The sequence below is a fragment of the Bactrocera oleae genome, chromosome 6 (genome assembly GCF_042242935.1).
Source record: "Bactrocera oleae isolate idBacOlea1 chromosome 6, idBacOlea1, whole genome shotgun sequence".
Lineage (NCBI taxonomy): Eukaryota > Metazoa > Arthropoda > Insecta > Diptera > Tephritidae > Bactrocera > Bactrocera oleae.
This window is the reverse complement of record NC_091540.1, coordinates 52043016-52060003: the sequence shown is the minus strand read 5'-3', so window position 1 is coordinate 52060003 and position 16988 is coordinate 52043016. Positions and strand designations below refer to the sequence as shown.

Below are 16988 nucleotides of genomic sequence, written 5' to 3'. Positions count from 1 at the left end.
TTTCAGGCACAAAGTTCGACATATTTTAGTGACAAAAAAAAAGTTATTATTGTTTACGATTCAATTTCATCTAATAGCTCTCAAAGTGGCTTCTTCTGCTATTTGAGTTTAAAATAGGAAAAAAGCGCTTAGTGTTTTGGTAAAACATTGCTGATGACAAAAAAACCCTTGTCCTAACATATTCAAAAATCAAGAACTGTTTTGCTGAATTTCGGTTTGAATCGTTGTAACACAAATGATGAACCCTGTTCAGGATGACTAACACAAGCAATTATATCAGAAAATATCGCGAAATTTTGTGAAATGGTTAACTATTGATCAAAAATGCTAACGTTCAAAGGACAACCTGCCATGAAACAAACGCAATCTGAATTGTTGTTTTTGGTGAAAATAGTAAAAAAAATCGATAAACAATATTATTGTGCGCTGTTGGATCGATTGGATGTCGAAATTAAAGTCAGGCACCCTCTCAAGCATCAAATCATCCCGTCTGAAAGAACTGGTTTTTAATTTCCTATTTTAACACAGCTTTGTTATGACAATTATAACCCTGTACATAAGATCTCCAAGGTTTCTCTGATTTGTTCTTACTTCCAAACTAATTTTTCTTTTAAATCTATTGTTAATTAACAAAAATTTGATATCAGCAGTTATAAATATATTTGAAATCAAGTATTTCAAAAATGCACTGCACTGACTTATCAAACGGAGCGGATAGAGTGATACCATATACAATGTACATACAGTGAACCCAAAAAAAAAAAACTCGTACAGTGATGGAATCATTTTGGATTTTAAAACTTTTTTGCAGAAAACTAGATTTTTTTTTGTATAATAAATTTACTTTTTTTAAAGAAAACTGCCTTTTTTCACTTTAGGATGCAACTCAAAAGTTGCAATAGTTTAGGCGATAAGTTACTTCAAAGTCAAAAAATCTCCCTGTACAGTGTAGTCCCAGTAAATAACTCACCACTGTTAGCCATTCCGGTGCGTCTCTCCTCTTTTCCGTTTCCTTCCTTGCTACTCAACATTTCAATCATTTTATTGTGTCAACAAGCTGCGCTCACTAAGCCATCATCAACACCAGCCAGCCAGCCAACAACACCAACAATCGTCCGTCCAAGCGGCTTGCATTAACTATCTGCTCTCTGCCATTTGCGCTCCATTCTATTGTAACATATACATAAATATATATTCTTCCCATTATAAACATAATTTCAGCGCTCATTTATTTAGCCTGTCGTTGGCGCCACAAAGCGCAGGCCAAGTCCACGAATATGCGAACTAACGGCAACGCTGAGCTGGCATTAATCATTGTTGCTGCTTTTTTCACATACTTACTGAAAGCTGAGGCGGGGAGTAGATGTTTGTTATACATACTTACATATTATATATGTGTATATGTTTGTTTGGCGATTAAAAGTTTTATCCACTGAAGCCACTTGGCCTCATTCCGGCTGAGCTTGACGCTCTGTCAGAACAAATGCTTTATATTTACACTTAGCTTGTATAGCTATATGTAGTATATAAATATATACCATATATATGTGTTTATATACTTACGCATATCTAACTAAGGTGGAAAATCATATACCTTAAACACACAATGAAATCTTAGCTGGCGTTTTTTGTTACCTGAGATATAATGTAGTAATAATGCAACGTAATAGCCTCAGGATGAATAATAATCTGAGATTTTCCTTCAATTTCAGCGAACTAATATACTTTCTTTTTTACATATAGAGGAACATATTTATGTATGTATATTTGTCTTTAATTCAATTTGGAAAGCCAAGCTTCGACAGTTTTTAAATTAATGGTAAAAAATATATTAATGGTATGGGGACGACCCGTGCGTGTTGGTGAGCGACACCTGCTAGCTTAACATTATGTATGTCCTAGCACTCTTAAATTAAAACTATATAGTTCATCGAAATTTATTAGAAAATATAAAAAACCCTTGGAATTATTGGGAACAACTGATCCTCAAAATATATTGAAAAGACAAAATATATATTGCTATATGGTAGAAGCTTTTCAGAAAGACCCTAAATGCAGAAAATCTTTTACTTGTCACAATACCTAGGGAAATCCCTATATTTTATTTAAACTTTTTTTCAATCATCAAACCACCTAGATAAACTAACTTAATTTTTCTCGATTTCCAATTTTTTGTGGTTTTGAGAGTTTTTGGAAAGGTCTTAATGTAATGTAGAGAAAAAATTTCTACTCTAAAATATCAACAATATTTTATAATGTATTATAGATATGTATATATATATATAATAGATTCTATGTATCACGTGTTCTATAAATGAGATCAGTTTTCGCCATATAACGTTATAAAGATAAGATTTTGTGCTAAAATAAATTTGGAAGAACTTGTGTGATTGCTTCAGTCGGTATTGTTTAAGCACCCGTCAAAGATGGATACCAGCATAGAGTTCATACGCCACATTTTATAATTTTTCTGCGATAAAGAAGGCAAAATGTTTAAGAGTAGTTCTTATTGCTGTACTATGAACGATTTATGGACCCACTCCAACAGCCATCCCTAAGAAAAAGCGCCAAGGGTCAAAGAATTGCCAAACAGTCTCATTGTCATGCAATTTATTTCACGTAGCACATAGATATTGAGAGCTGACAAAGATTAGAAAAAGAAGGAAGATAAAACAAGAACATGTAAAGAAGACCTAAGTTCGGGTGTAACTGAACATTTCATACTCTTGCAACTTGCCAGGATCAAAGCTGGGGAAATACCTTCAGGTGTTGGCAAAACTTAGTAATAAAATATGGAACGATAAATAGTTTTAGTATGTTATTTTTGTTCATGTTTTGAACATATTTATTTAAAACTTATAGTATCCTTAATTTGCCAGGTACAATCACAATAGGCTAACAAATTAGAAACGGAAATATTCATATATGTATATATAACGTTCATATATCTTAGCTTGAAATCAGACTCGTACTACGCATGCATTTAATAAATTTATTTAATAAAGTTATTTAATAAATTTCATCGTACGTAGTATTTTTGATTCCAACACTATTTATTTTATTTTGTCTGAAATGTCTCATAAGAAACATAGACCCAGAACGTGTTAATGGTATACATCATTTGACCTAATCAACGGATATTATTTTATTGCAATCGCATATACCGTCATTGTTATTGTACTTTTATTGAGTTTGCGTTTAGGTGCTTTTGTGTTATATGTTCTCACATTCTAGTGCGCGGTACTACTTTTTTTTCTACTTCAGTTTTGACCTCATAACCTCGGCCGAGTGGGCAGAAACCCATAAAGCGTCCGAACAGTGCCAAACCTCCGCCCATTTACGTTTCTAAAACACCACACTTCAATCGGACGCAGCCGCTTGGACACCCATCGATTGTTATTTACCCAATTTATTGTTTGCACTGTGTGTTGTTGTTTATTTTTAGACATTATTTACATGCATGCAAGTGTGTGTAAGGGCACATAGTGTGCCAGGTCCAAGTAAGTGCGCGGTCTAGTTGCATTGTTGAGTGCTGCGGTCGTTGGGCGGTCATTCGCCTCGCATATTATGACGCATTGATCCAATTATTTGCAAATTTTTTAGCAAATTTTACCGACTTAGGCGCGCATAAGCCGGCGTAACTAATTTCGTGTGCTTAGTTCGGTCGAAGTTCGCAGTTCGCAGTTCGTGAGCAACATGCGACAACGTAATGCCATTAAAGGCGAAAAGGGACGTAACGAGGCAGCTGGTAAATTTGTTTCTAACATTAGCGCGTGCTGATATTAGCGTATCGCGTTGTAGCCATCAATAAATAATAAGCTTTTTAAGTGAATGACTTCGTTAAAGTTTTAATAGAGTGAACTGTGTAGGAATTGTACTCAATTTCAATCTTTTTGCAGTTTCTTTTCGATAGCAATGCACTTCAGAGTGATCTCAAATCAAAGGACCAACTCAAAATCAACGAAAAAGATTTGCGCTGCCACTAAGTCAGTCAGAAAGTCAAAGCCAAAGTAGGCATATACTAATAAAAAAGGAATTGAAAGCATATAAAGTTATATGTGTTTCTATCAGAAAGGGAGAATGTCAAGTAGTAGAAAGCTTGTAAAAAGTACGCCTTGCATTATTAAAATTCCTTTCGTGCGCAGTCAAGAGAAAAACATGACACAAATTGCGAAACTTAAACCCCACAATACCAAGCGCTACCGAAATCAGCAGCAGCAACAATAACAACGGCAGCAACTTTTAAATACAGCAACCGAGAAAAAAACGACAACAAAGTAATAGCAAAGAAGGTAGACCGAACTGCGCTCAAGCACGCCAACTTAGTAACTTAAGGAAATTCAAATACACTCATACATACATGGACACACAAATACGTAAATACGTAATCATAGCAGAAGCTCGCGTCTCACTTTAAAATCGCCTTCAATGCACAACACTCGCTAATAGTGACTGCCAAGCTGAAGTGGGACCTTAGCAGTCGTTCTTTGCGATTTATGTTAAGGACAAGTGGCGCCATTTGTTCAGTGCCTGCATCCTCGAGTCACAACTGGCACGACGACAACAACAGTAGCCAGTGAGCGTACCACAAATGTGGTAAGGCGGCGGCGGCAGGGGTACAAGCGGTTTGTAAACAAACGCAGCCGCAACGATTAACAAGGATTCTTAGTTGCATTGCCAGCCCTCCATCTTGGGCTCGGCGTTGGTAACTCATTCTCGGTAGGGCAGAGCAACGTTTACTACGTCAGCAGGATATAGGAGAATAGTGCCGTAGGTGTTTAACACAATAGCACAGACAACTACGACAACGACACCGACGACGACATCGAGAACAACTCGGTACTTGAGGACAGTGACGCTGTGGTATTCGGCTCGGCATGGGTGACCTGCAAGCAACAATTGAATTTTCCGTTGAGCTCTATAAATTCTTCAATGTTGACTTATTTCAAAGAGGGTAAGTTCAAGATGTGTTCTCATTTTCATTCTCATTCCCATTTCCATTTTTATTCTTATTCCCATTAGCATCACTTACTGTTAAAAATATGTGAGTATGCATGAGTGAATACATAAAATGACAAGGTGCGTGGGTTGAGCAGTTAACAATAAAATGACGTTGTCACATTAATTGTCACAGTGATCATGACATTAACATTTGCGCATATTAATTATATTTTAGGAATGCCTACATTTGTACATTTGTATATGCAAAAATAGAAACAGTAGAAAAGACCAAAGCTCTTTGAAACACTCGAGTATTCGCTTTTAATTGCCCTCGATAGTATTTCCTAGGAATTTTTGTATTTGCAAAAATAATCTAGCGTTGAATTTTCTTTGTTTTTCCAGCAATAAATGGCAATAACTCGAAAAATTACATATAGTTACTTGGAACTGCTCTGTTTTGTGCAAGAATAAACAATTAAGCAGGGAAATTAACTTTAACAGATTTTAATAGAAATAGGTTCATTAAAAGAATCTTGGAAAAACGGGCCCTCGCAGCCATTCCAGATAAATTAAGCATATAACATAAAATCATTGAGCAATCGCACTCAATTTCTCAACAGAAATATTTCACTTAACTAGCCTATATCTATCAAGCCGAGAACTAAATTAAGCTAAAACTACATATAACGGTAGTTTTAAAAGTTACTAAAAACGTTACATTTCTCAAACGAATTGCGCCAGAAGCGTAATTTATAAATAATCTACTCTCGGCTTTGCCACGACAAATTTTACAACTACCGAAACACTCGATCAATGTAAGCATTATATTATGCACTCTTTTGAGGTATTCTGGCCTTTCTTTGAAAATAAGAAAAATCAAACTACCTTAACATACGAGTATAACGGATTATCTAGAGCACTCACTATTATGGAAACAAAACTTGTCACTAATGACAATAGTACCCAAGGCTTTTCATCCTCACGAGGTGCGAGGAGCGCAATTTGTATGCAAGCGGTATTTTCCGAGTCACGAAAGCCAAAAAACGAGAGAAATTTGAGTAATACTACCAGAATCTGATTATTAAATAATTTCATCATATACTACCTATTTATTTTGTATATTCTCTCTCTGTTTGTTATATAATTTCTAGTGCTATTTCCTACTATACCACATTAAACCGCAAAAACCTGCCAAACACTTTAGTTTCATTTTAGTATTGCAAGCACCGACCTTTTCTGGTACCGCAATATCATTACGAGATCTTTTTTACAATAACAATATTGACAATTTTTACAATAACAATATTAGCAACTTAATAAAGTTACTAAGTACATTTACCGCTTAAAAATTGAGTATCCCTATTATTACGAGATAAAGATGCTCTCTGAATTTCACTAAGAGAGTTCACATATTGACCGATATGTATCGTGTAAAATGAACCAGAAGTTCGAATTTTTTTATATAAGGTGGTTATTTTCGGAAAAATATCAGACATAAGCACTGTGGTCAACATTTTCGGTATTTGGGGACTAGAACAGTGAGGTCTGATTTTGTACGTGAGATGGAATACTTTAAAGCCACTATTTGTGCAAAGTTTATAACTTTATTGAAAGAATCATATGGCATTAAAGTTTGTGATATATTGGAATAAGACGTGGTTGTAGTCCGATTAATTCCGTTTCGACAATTAAATATAACATAAGATGTATATTGTACTCAGCTTAGCTGAAATTGTACTTAAAATATTTCCGCCCAAAGATGCCCCTCTCTACTAGTATTACATTTCAGTATTGTATGTTAATTTGCAGTTTAGTTATAGCCTTTTATAGGTTTTTTACTTAAAGATATTTTGTACGCGTGGCATTGGTCTGATTGCGCCCACTTGCAATACCAATCTTGTTTGTGTCAAGGAACACGTGCCCTAAGTTTCATGTATTGTACTTTTTTCTATTGAATTCAACTAGCTTCGTTATCATGATCAATTACATGTATATGTATTCCTCTATATCTATCTCGAATAACTTTAAGTGTTACAAAAAACCGTTAGGTGAACAAAATTATTATACATATTGCGAGTGTATTAAAATTTACTTAGGTATGTATTGAAATCATTGCAATGATTATAATAAATAGCTACAACTTATGCTGAAAGCTAAAAAATTATTTCTGTATTCATTCACATTGCTCCAGCATACATTTTTATTTCAAGAATAGATTCTAGATTAGATATATGGTACATCATATACTATTGACTCAGCTTTAATTAAAAAATACATTTTACTTATTTTCTCCTTTGGTATTTCGCACGTGAATCCATTTCTGTAAATAAAAAAAATATTTTCCATAAAAAAAAAATATTTTAATATCTGTTCAATCGAAAATGAGCTCCAATAGTAATAATACCTGCTATTTATGAATAACTGTTTTTTATTTGTCCAAAAGTAGTTATGTATGTATTTATGTAAATGCAACTATAACAAAGAAATTGTACATATTTATTTCGTTTTTGTTATTGGAGTTTTCTATTGAAAGCTAAATTTAGAAATGATTTGAATCCAACAGATAAAGAAAGAAAGAAATAACTGCATAAGTATAATCGAATAAATGAAGGGCGAGTACACACGATGGCCTTTCGTATAATACTCGCATACACATTTTTATACAAATTATTTATTTATTGAACTCTTTCGTGTTGTAAAAATAGCGTCAGACTTACATAGGAAAAAATTTCTAGCGGTTAGCTTTGTATACACGCCCGCTGGGAACGGTGTACTGATTTTTATACCTTCGTAACATGTTGTGCAGAGTAGAATAGTTCAGTTCGTTTGTTTGTATAAGCAGTTACCATAAAAAACAATTGAAATTGGCTTATAACCATGTCGATCGCTAATACAAGGTTATGTTAAAAAATATTTAAAGTGTGAAAACTCTATAAAGGAAAAAAAAGTCGTAAATGAATGTGAATCGTTAAAAAAAATGCACAATAGGCGTGCTAGAATCCACTTTTAGGTAAAATCTCATACTCCAATAACCAATCGATTTGAGCCACCTCTGGTATTGCCTTCACATTCTCCTGTTACAAGCAAAAAATCGTTAAATGAACAAATTCGGATTAAAACCACGTGTAGTCCACATACGAAACCATTTTAAATACCATTGGATTGTCATTGTTCGTCTGTCTGTGTGGTACGCGAACCCAGACAAATTGTTCATATTCTGTAATTCAGTGACGCATTTCTTTAAATATCTTGAAGACTGAACTATTCAAATAATAAATATTTAAGAATCGAAAAATCGCGGTTTGCCATCAAAATATCCGGTGTCCCTAAAAGAACTGATTTCTTGGATTTCAGAGCGAACACTGTTAATTTCCTCAATTTTTTCCATTAACAAAAATAACAATCCATAAATGTTTAAGGACACTTCGTGCAGCGCTAACGAGTATGCCAGCTGCAGGCAATGTCGCTCAAAAGCGCTGACAGCGATTTAGGCATTCCAGTGACAAACGCTTATGAACTGCCTTATAAAATGAAAAATTAATTAAAGCCAACGAGGAAATTCTTGGGACACTTTTCCTTCCTTCTCTCTCTCTCTCTTTCTACTCTTTGACACTCCACCGGCGTACGCGACATTGCACGCTTGTTTGAATTTTCCCACGATGCCAAAACGTTTAATTTTAGTCCATTTCATTTGACATTTACGTTCTTGAACGCTATTTAAAAACAAAAAGCAACAACAACAGCAAGTTAAATGGCAACAAACGCAGGCATAGTGGCTGAGCATTGAACGCTTAGTGGCGGCAGCCGTCATGTCCATATGTATGTGTGTGGCATGTATCCACGCAGTCAGCTGTGAGCTTCACACGTTCACCACATACCAACAACAACATAACAGCGAGGCGGCAAAACACTCGGCAAATCACTTGCTTGTTTATGAAATACATATGTCAGCAACAGCAACCATAACAAATAATTTGACATTTGCAGTTCCCACTCAATGTTGTAGTTGACGTTGTTGTTATTGTGATTTTTTTTTTGTGTTTATAAAAAGTACACACAGTCGACTAGCCAAGAATGTTTTTTCGCACAACAGCGAGTGATTACATACGCCTACACACACCCATACTCAGCTTGCGATACATTTGTACGCTACCCATACGCCATGTACCACCGTCCATCTGTCTACTTATCAGTTGCGTTTTCGTTTCGTCTGACTTTTCGCCGACTGTGCTGCCAGTCAGTCTATTTGTCGGGATCAACGGCGAGTGCTTATATGGGATTTGCACATCTGACGCGCAGCGACAACATTGCATTGATGAGATTAAAAACGAAAGCATGTTTTCCGCCGTTGAAAGGCCAAAAATCTCATATCTCATGCGAGCGCTGAGAGCGTTGAACAGGCAATTGACAAATACGCTGCGATTTAAGCAAGCTGCTGATGGAAGATAGAATGGTGCTGAAATTAATGTGTGCTACCGTAAATTTATTCTTATTCACTGGTTACTGCTTGCCACACATGTACACACACTCCAAAAGGAAATCTCATTTTAAACACGTTATTTCACAAATATATATTTTATATATAAATTTCACATATGTATGTATAAATTTCTGTTTACTTATATGTTTTGTATTAATTTACAACTTTTCCGCAGACTCTATCAGGTGCGCTGCGGTCTACGTGTCTCTCCACGGCTCCCCGTTCAGGTGGAGACCAGCATAGCAGACACACCGCAGAACAATGCTCACACGGCGGAAATCCACACACAGGCGCCACCAACCACAAATGGTTGCAATAGTGGCGATAGCAGTGGCGGTGATGGCGGCGGCGGCAGCGATGGCGATGTGTTGCAGGAGCCGCGTGAACAACAACAGGATGCAGTGCCAAGCCTGTTGCAGAACGGCGGCAGCCTATTGTCGGGACCTGCATGCATAATTAACGGTTGTGGCGCATCGCGCGTCTTTCAGATCCTCTACCGGAATGAGGAAGTGACGTTGCGCGATGTTATACATTTTCGCACACACTTGTTGGGTGAGTGATAATTTAAGATTTATTACCATATGGCATGCGGCAAGAGTACTTTCAGAGTTTTGATGCTTGAAAAAGGAAATAATTAGGAGCTTTATATACTCGCATATGCAACTTTGTATTCAGTGCAAGATTTTTAAAAAATAATTTAAGTTACAATTTTAATAATTCCATTTTAGATTGCTGATGCATAATGAAGTATATATATATTTATATTATATATATATATATATTTAAGTTTAGTGTGATTATATTATACAGCCAAAAATTACTTTTTTTCTGAGTATTGAACTAACTAGTTTTTCGAGAGATTCAGTCATATATAAAAGGGAAGGTTTCAACATTTTTCGAAGTAAACCACCGAAATCGAAATATTTACCTAGTTTGGTGAAGTTTGATCGCTATATGTCAAGTAGTGTGTGTTTGGCAGCTCTGTGTTTACGATGCAATATGATTGTCTTGTCCAGTAAATGTGAACACATCGTCGCGGGCTAATAGGGTTATTTTGAGTTGTCCGATACATAGGTACGTCGTTGGCTCCTATGATATACATTACATTCTATTCTATTTACGACCTTATTGGGACAAAAGTGGTCGCTTATTAGTGTGGATTCTTAGGGAGACATTTGTGGTTCTTTATGGTAGCGTTTAACAGAAAAAGGTAACACTGTTTGAATGTGACTACGAAATTCCTCGAAGAAAAATTTGGGGTCTGTTGTGCAACTTTCATGCGTTAAGCTGGTATTTAGAAGGTTATTACGCAGAGGTAATCTGATGCCTTAAAATCTTCTTTATAGACGCAGACCACCTACTAGACTTAAGAGTGGTCTAAAAACTAAACCACCATTATCATGTATAACCGTGTGACTCTGGTAGGATTCGGACTAAGTTTAGGTGAACGTATTGCAAAGAAAATCTCTCCTGTGTTATATGGACATTTCGACTCATTTAAGATCGCTGTCATGAAATGAAACTTGTAGTATTCTAATTTCAGTCTGATGTTTGTTAGTATCAGAAAGATAAAAGTTTAGCTATCTGATGTTTGTTATAACGGGGTAATCATATCGTGCCTAAAAGGAAAAATATATTAAAATATTGAAAGTTGAAACATGAAACAACATGTTTTCAAATTTATAATCTTCAAAAGTTGTTGAAAAATTGTATGAAAGCAGTATGCCGCGGTTAGCTGCCTTCGTCCTGCCAACTTTAGAGAGAAGAATCGAACCAAAAACTAACTACAACTATAGACCCTTTAATATGCTGTTGTAACATTATAAACCAAATTAAATTTAGTCAAAGCAAACAGTTCCCAATCTTAAAGGTGTATACATATATATGCACGAGTATGTACATACATAGCTAGTGCTATATTTTGGCATTTAATAGCATTAAAACTGTGCCAGCAGCGCCGCGTGTGCTGGCACAATATTCAATTTTTTCGCCGCCTTTCCACTGAGGCATGCAAGCATGAGGCACCGACTTGCAGTGCGTGCCAACTGCCGCATTATTGAAATTACTGCGTCTGACATTCGACTGTCAAAGCACTGCAGGCTGCCGAGTGACGCGCCGAGGCATACTCGCGTATGTGCGCGGCTTCTGCGCTGACTTAGAGCTTCAGTGAAATATGGTGGCAAGTGCCGGCAAGTATACGCAAATTTAATGAATTAAATGGTTTGTTGCAAATACGCCCAGCGAAATTTCATCTAATTTTAATTACAGAGAAAGCGAGATTGTTTCCAAGTAATGGGATTTAATTGTATTTAAATTAGTAAACTGCAAGTATTATTTAGTAAATTGCACCCAAAAGGGATACGATGGAATTGTCATCTAAAAGATAGCTGCGGTACTCAGTGATTTTTATATAGCCATATATATATTCTGGGGATACTTAATTAGCCATATATTGTAGATAGGTTTATGTATAAAACCGCTTTAAAATCAACAAAAATGTAATATTCGGTTCTTTCTCCCGATTTCGTTAAATTTTAATTATAGTGAATGTCTGATTGATGAAATTCTTACAAGTGTTAAACACCCTTTGTTGGTAGGGCAAAGCTTGAAGTCATTCTCATAAGTATCTAGTAAATATATTTCAGTATTACGTCATCTTATAACTTCATTCCTTTAAGCTTTCAAACAGGGAGTAACACTTTTCAAAAATATTTTCCACAGAAATCTGCCGTGAACCTCTTTAGTACAAGTATAAAGTAATATGTTTTCATATACCTATGGTATCAATTGGTTATTATAATCAGTTAGCAACACCAGCCATATTTATTTTCAACTTTCAGAAATCATTTAGTTTGACGTCCCTATCGTAATAATTGATATCATATTAATTTCATTCATTTGAAATTTATAAACAGGGTGCCACCCAGGTCAAAAAATATTTTTGAGCTTTAAGTTTTCCGAAAACTCTTCAGTGCAGTGTATTTCTTTGCCAAATCTTTTCTTTATATTATACCTATACTCGTATAATATTTAATTTTATTTTACAATAAAATTTCAAATACTTTCAGTTGCAAACGTTCTTTGACTTCTCCAGTTTCCAGTATCATTTAAATAACAGGTGGTAACTTTTTAATATTTCTTGTATATATTTGGGACACGGAGTAAGTACTTTTCAAATCCTTTTGTCATTGTTATGGTGGCGCTACTGTCAACGTGACGCAATTTTGTTGCGTTACACGATTTTCTTGCATTCGAATAGTTTTACCACCGAAGTTTTGCTTCAAAAAGTAAAGTTTCTGTTAACGAGACATAATACCAACGAGCAGGCATCATGACTAATCATACCACATTTACAAACCAGAGAAAATCAGTTCTTAGAAAATTTTACAACAAAATTCCAAGCAATCATAAACGTTGCTAAAAATTCTACAAAACATAATAGGTACTCGCAACGATAACAATATATTCTACAACCCACTCACACTGCAATTTAGCAACTCGACCGTAAGTATCAAAAGGTACTTCGTCTAACGTTTTTATGCGCTCATAAAATATTAATGGTCATATTCTCCATTTTCTTTTTTATGCTCTTATAAGTAAGAGAAGGTGTGTGTGTTTATGTGAGGGACTTGTGTCTGTGGAAGCGAAAAATACGCACAATTCAAAGTGGTTCAAGCCTTGATTTTATTTGAGAGTACTTATGTTTGAAAACCTTTGACGTGGAGGACCTTAGCATAAGTTTTGCCGGCATGAAATTTATGTAAAATGGCCGCGAAATAAAATATATTTTAAAGTGCCATATTCTTAAATACAAGCACAACCGTAATTTAATTTACAATTACAAGTATACACGTGTACTTTTGATATATAAATGTGGCAAATTTGAGTAAGAGGGTGTTGGGTAATTTTTCAGCTAGCTAACATTTCATTTCATATATATTCAACAAGTGCCAGCAAATTTTATTACCTTAGGCCAAGTTATGTTTATGATTGTTGTGTTTTTGATTTTTTGATTAAAATGCATATGCTTAATATAAGGAAGATGTAATTTAAAGAGTTCACAAATGTATGTAGGAACACTTTGAACACTTCTGTATGATAACTTACAATGGAAACAAGGATCTGCTATAAAAATGTCATTTACACAAAGTTGACTATTCTAAGCCCGAAAAGTATTCTAATATTTTGCTTCTCGCAGCATTCGTATTTTTAAAACTAATGAAGGCAGTGCCAGAAAATACATAGTTTAATCCTAAAAAAAGTGCAAGAGAATAAGCTAATGGAAGACGTTGAAGAACTAGCATATATTTTCGGAATGTTGTACGAGCACCTAAAGCAATGAATATGTTAATAAGATACATTTATAGAAATATTACTGTTGTCTTCGTATACTTGTATTCTTCATTCAAACTGCTCCACTTAAATTAGATTAATGCATAGGATTGCACTGCGCCCTGTGCTCTATTGTGCCTTCCTAACCGCCCATACACATTTTTGAAATAATTTAAAACTCGTAATTTCGAGATAAAGCAATCAACATATTCATTTCTTATAAAGTTTTCCAACTATTTATTTTATTTATAAAGGTCGTCAAGCATTTTTTTGGGGTTTTTGTTTATCTCATTTCAAATCGATGTAAGTAAAAATAATCCAATAGTGTTAGTCATATAATTCATAGCTTGAGTCATATGAAAATTTGGAATTGCGCAATCATGTTTTTCAAATAAAAAGCGTTAGATTTAGTACTAAGCCATTACAGTACAGTGGCCGATCTTAATTCATTTTGCAGAAATATAAGAGAGTCGGCGAAAAATGCACTGAAGAACAATGCAGAAGAAAGTCTATACACTATAGTAAGTTCAGCAGCTAAAGGCTTTTAACAGCTATCAGTGATTTATTTCAGATAGAAAAATATTTAAAAGGTTCAAGCAACAGAAGTTCAACGAAATTTCGCAAACGTCATGAACAACACCGATTTTTGGTAATTTTTGTGTTGTCAAAACTTCAGCTTTCCTTCAACATATATGCAATAAAACACTTTTCTTCGGAATCTGAAATCGATATTACCGGAACACACATATTGTTATACAAATTACTAGTCGCCAAGCCCATAGTTCATAGCTCCCGTACTAGAAAAAATCTAGCCATTAATGCTAATAATTTTTGGACAAAATATCTGCCCAACATTGCCTGTTAGTAGTTTGAACAATACGACATGCCTTGCCACGCCGAGTATCTAACCCTAAAGTTTCTGCAACAAAAAATCTCTGTTGTCCCCAGATCTCCAGAGTCGATTCCCTGACATCTTTTTGAAAAACGAAGTTTATACCGCTCGAGGTGCTTGTAACAAAAACGTTACAAAGCGTCAGATTAAATATAATATCTCAAGCATAAAAGAAGATAGATATACAATATAAAAGATTGTGCGCCTTATATTTCCGAGCAGAAAATAAATATCTACACACACATTGGTCTTGAATTCCAAAAAAGTTGAAAATTTTACATATGAATGTACAATTATATATAAAATATGTGGCAACTCCTTTCGAGAAGTGGTTAATTAGTCGTAAACGCTCGAATATTCGAGTAGAAAGAAAGTTGTACTTAAATTATATGCTCTTTGTAAGGGAAACATTAAATGAATTTCACACATATTGAAATACTCATGTGGTACTCAGGCATAACAAGTGCCACCAACTGACGTAAGTGTTGTTTATATTGTTGTTGTACTTCTTATTGCTGTTGTGGGAATACAATAGTTGCATGGAATTGTTGGTGACTGCGGTTGATAGAACCGTCCGCCCACAGCCACAATACAACGCAATAATATGCTTGTCATAATTTATATACATTTATGTATCGTATATGTATGTGTGTGCTATTGTATTATTTGAAGTATAAAATACTCCTTTCTGAGACGAACAGACCGTTTGACAGACAGACACTTCTCTTGCAACTGGCATTTTCACTTTTTTATCCGCCATTCTATCTTGGAGATTTATTTTCTATACAAATGTTTTCCAGAAAACGCACACACTAGTATATGTACATATGTAGATATATAATGCAAAAATGAATTTATTTGAGTACTCTAATGCACATATGAGTGCAGAAATTTGATGCCAGTGCGTCGCATTCTACTTTCAAACACGTTCGGATAAGTCCTTAACCCACATAAGAAAACCATAAATTTTGAGAAAAAATGGCAATTTATTTTTCAACATAGTTCCGTATTAGTTCGATCACTTGACCCAGCGATACTAATTTTTTTCACCATATGGGACTGTTTTTCTGTAATTGGGCATCGAATCGGCATAATAATTAAAAAAAAGTAGAGCACTGTGACAGTTTTACCCTTCTCCAAGTAGTTCATGTAGATTATACCTCGTGAATCCCAGGAAACGGTGGCCATCACCTTTCCGGCCGATAAGACAGTATTCGTCTTCTTTGGCGCAGTGAATGGCCCCGATGAAGTCTACTGTTTTGACTGTTCCTTGGCCTTTGATGTGTACCAACGAATCCATGATTCTTTGACATTTCTGAAATTAAGCTAAATTCCTTCGAATTGAGTTTAAACATTGCTGTGAATTGATCTCTCTATTTTTATAAAATCTGCTGAAACGTCTGCTTCAAACAAAAACTACGGGTCCGATTTTGTTCTACGATTCTATAATAAATTAGGCTAAGCACATATCGAACCACTCTCGTACACATACACATATGTATCTCTACATGGTTGTTCACATGCGCATGTGTGCCGTCTTTGCGCAAATATGCATAAGTTCGCAAATAACAAATTTATGCACACAGAATATACTTTATATCACAAACATATACATACATACATATGTATTATAGGTATACGCATGTACCCCGTATAGGGTCTTTATTTAGCTCACCATGAATATACGCAGTTAAGTGGACTCACATCGTGGTGTGTTGATGTTGCCAAGACAAATCTGAGAAAACCGAATAGTACATTACCCTCAATTGAATGAAATAAAAAATGGAGAATGATAACTTAAGTCGTCTGCAATGCTTCAGTTTCACCCGCCGAAATGAAATGAACGCTGTTATAAATATCGTAATGTACATTTAAAGTACTTGAGTATTTTCTGATAGCTACGGGACAATTTCGTGCGGATTTGAAGCTTATTTGCGTTAGCAAAAGCTTTAATTTGTTTTAAGAACTCGAATTCTTATTGGAAAGTACTTGAAAAAGAAACATGCAGAAAGCATTTTCATATTGAAACAAGAAAAAATGTTAACTTCGTTTGCACCGAAGTTATAATACCATTCACAAATACAAAAAATTTCTGATAAGAACTTGATTTTATTCGGTTAGTTTGTATGGCAGCTATATGTTATAGTGATCCGATCTGAACAATTTCTAACCCTAGGGCAATAACCGATGCCAAATTTCTTGTGAAATACTAAAGTTTTCCACACAAGCACTTGATTCCAATCGTTCAGATTATATGGCAGCTATATGCTATAGTTATCCGAGTTAGCTTAGCAAACATATCTAATTGCGAAATTAATTTTGTTTCATTATTAGCTTTTTTTA

General features: G+C 34.9%; 1 protein-coding gene across 2 annotated transcripts in view; it reads left to right on the top strand.

Annotated features, from left to right (window-relative positions):
• Positions 1–16988, top strand: part of LOC106624719 (protein FAM135A) — a 51992-nt gene that overhangs the window by 20435 nt on the left and 14569 nt on the right. For both annotated transcript variants that reach the window (XM_036359132.2, XM_036359133.2), the window contains exons 2-3: positions 3900–4954; positions 9597–9973. In XM_036359132.2, the coding sequence (XP_036215025.2) occupies positions 4878–4954; positions 9597–9973 (454 nt within the window). In that variant the 5' untranslated portion in view covers positions 3900–4877. The remainder of the gene's footprint in view (positions 1–3899; positions 4955–9596; positions 9974–16988) is intronic.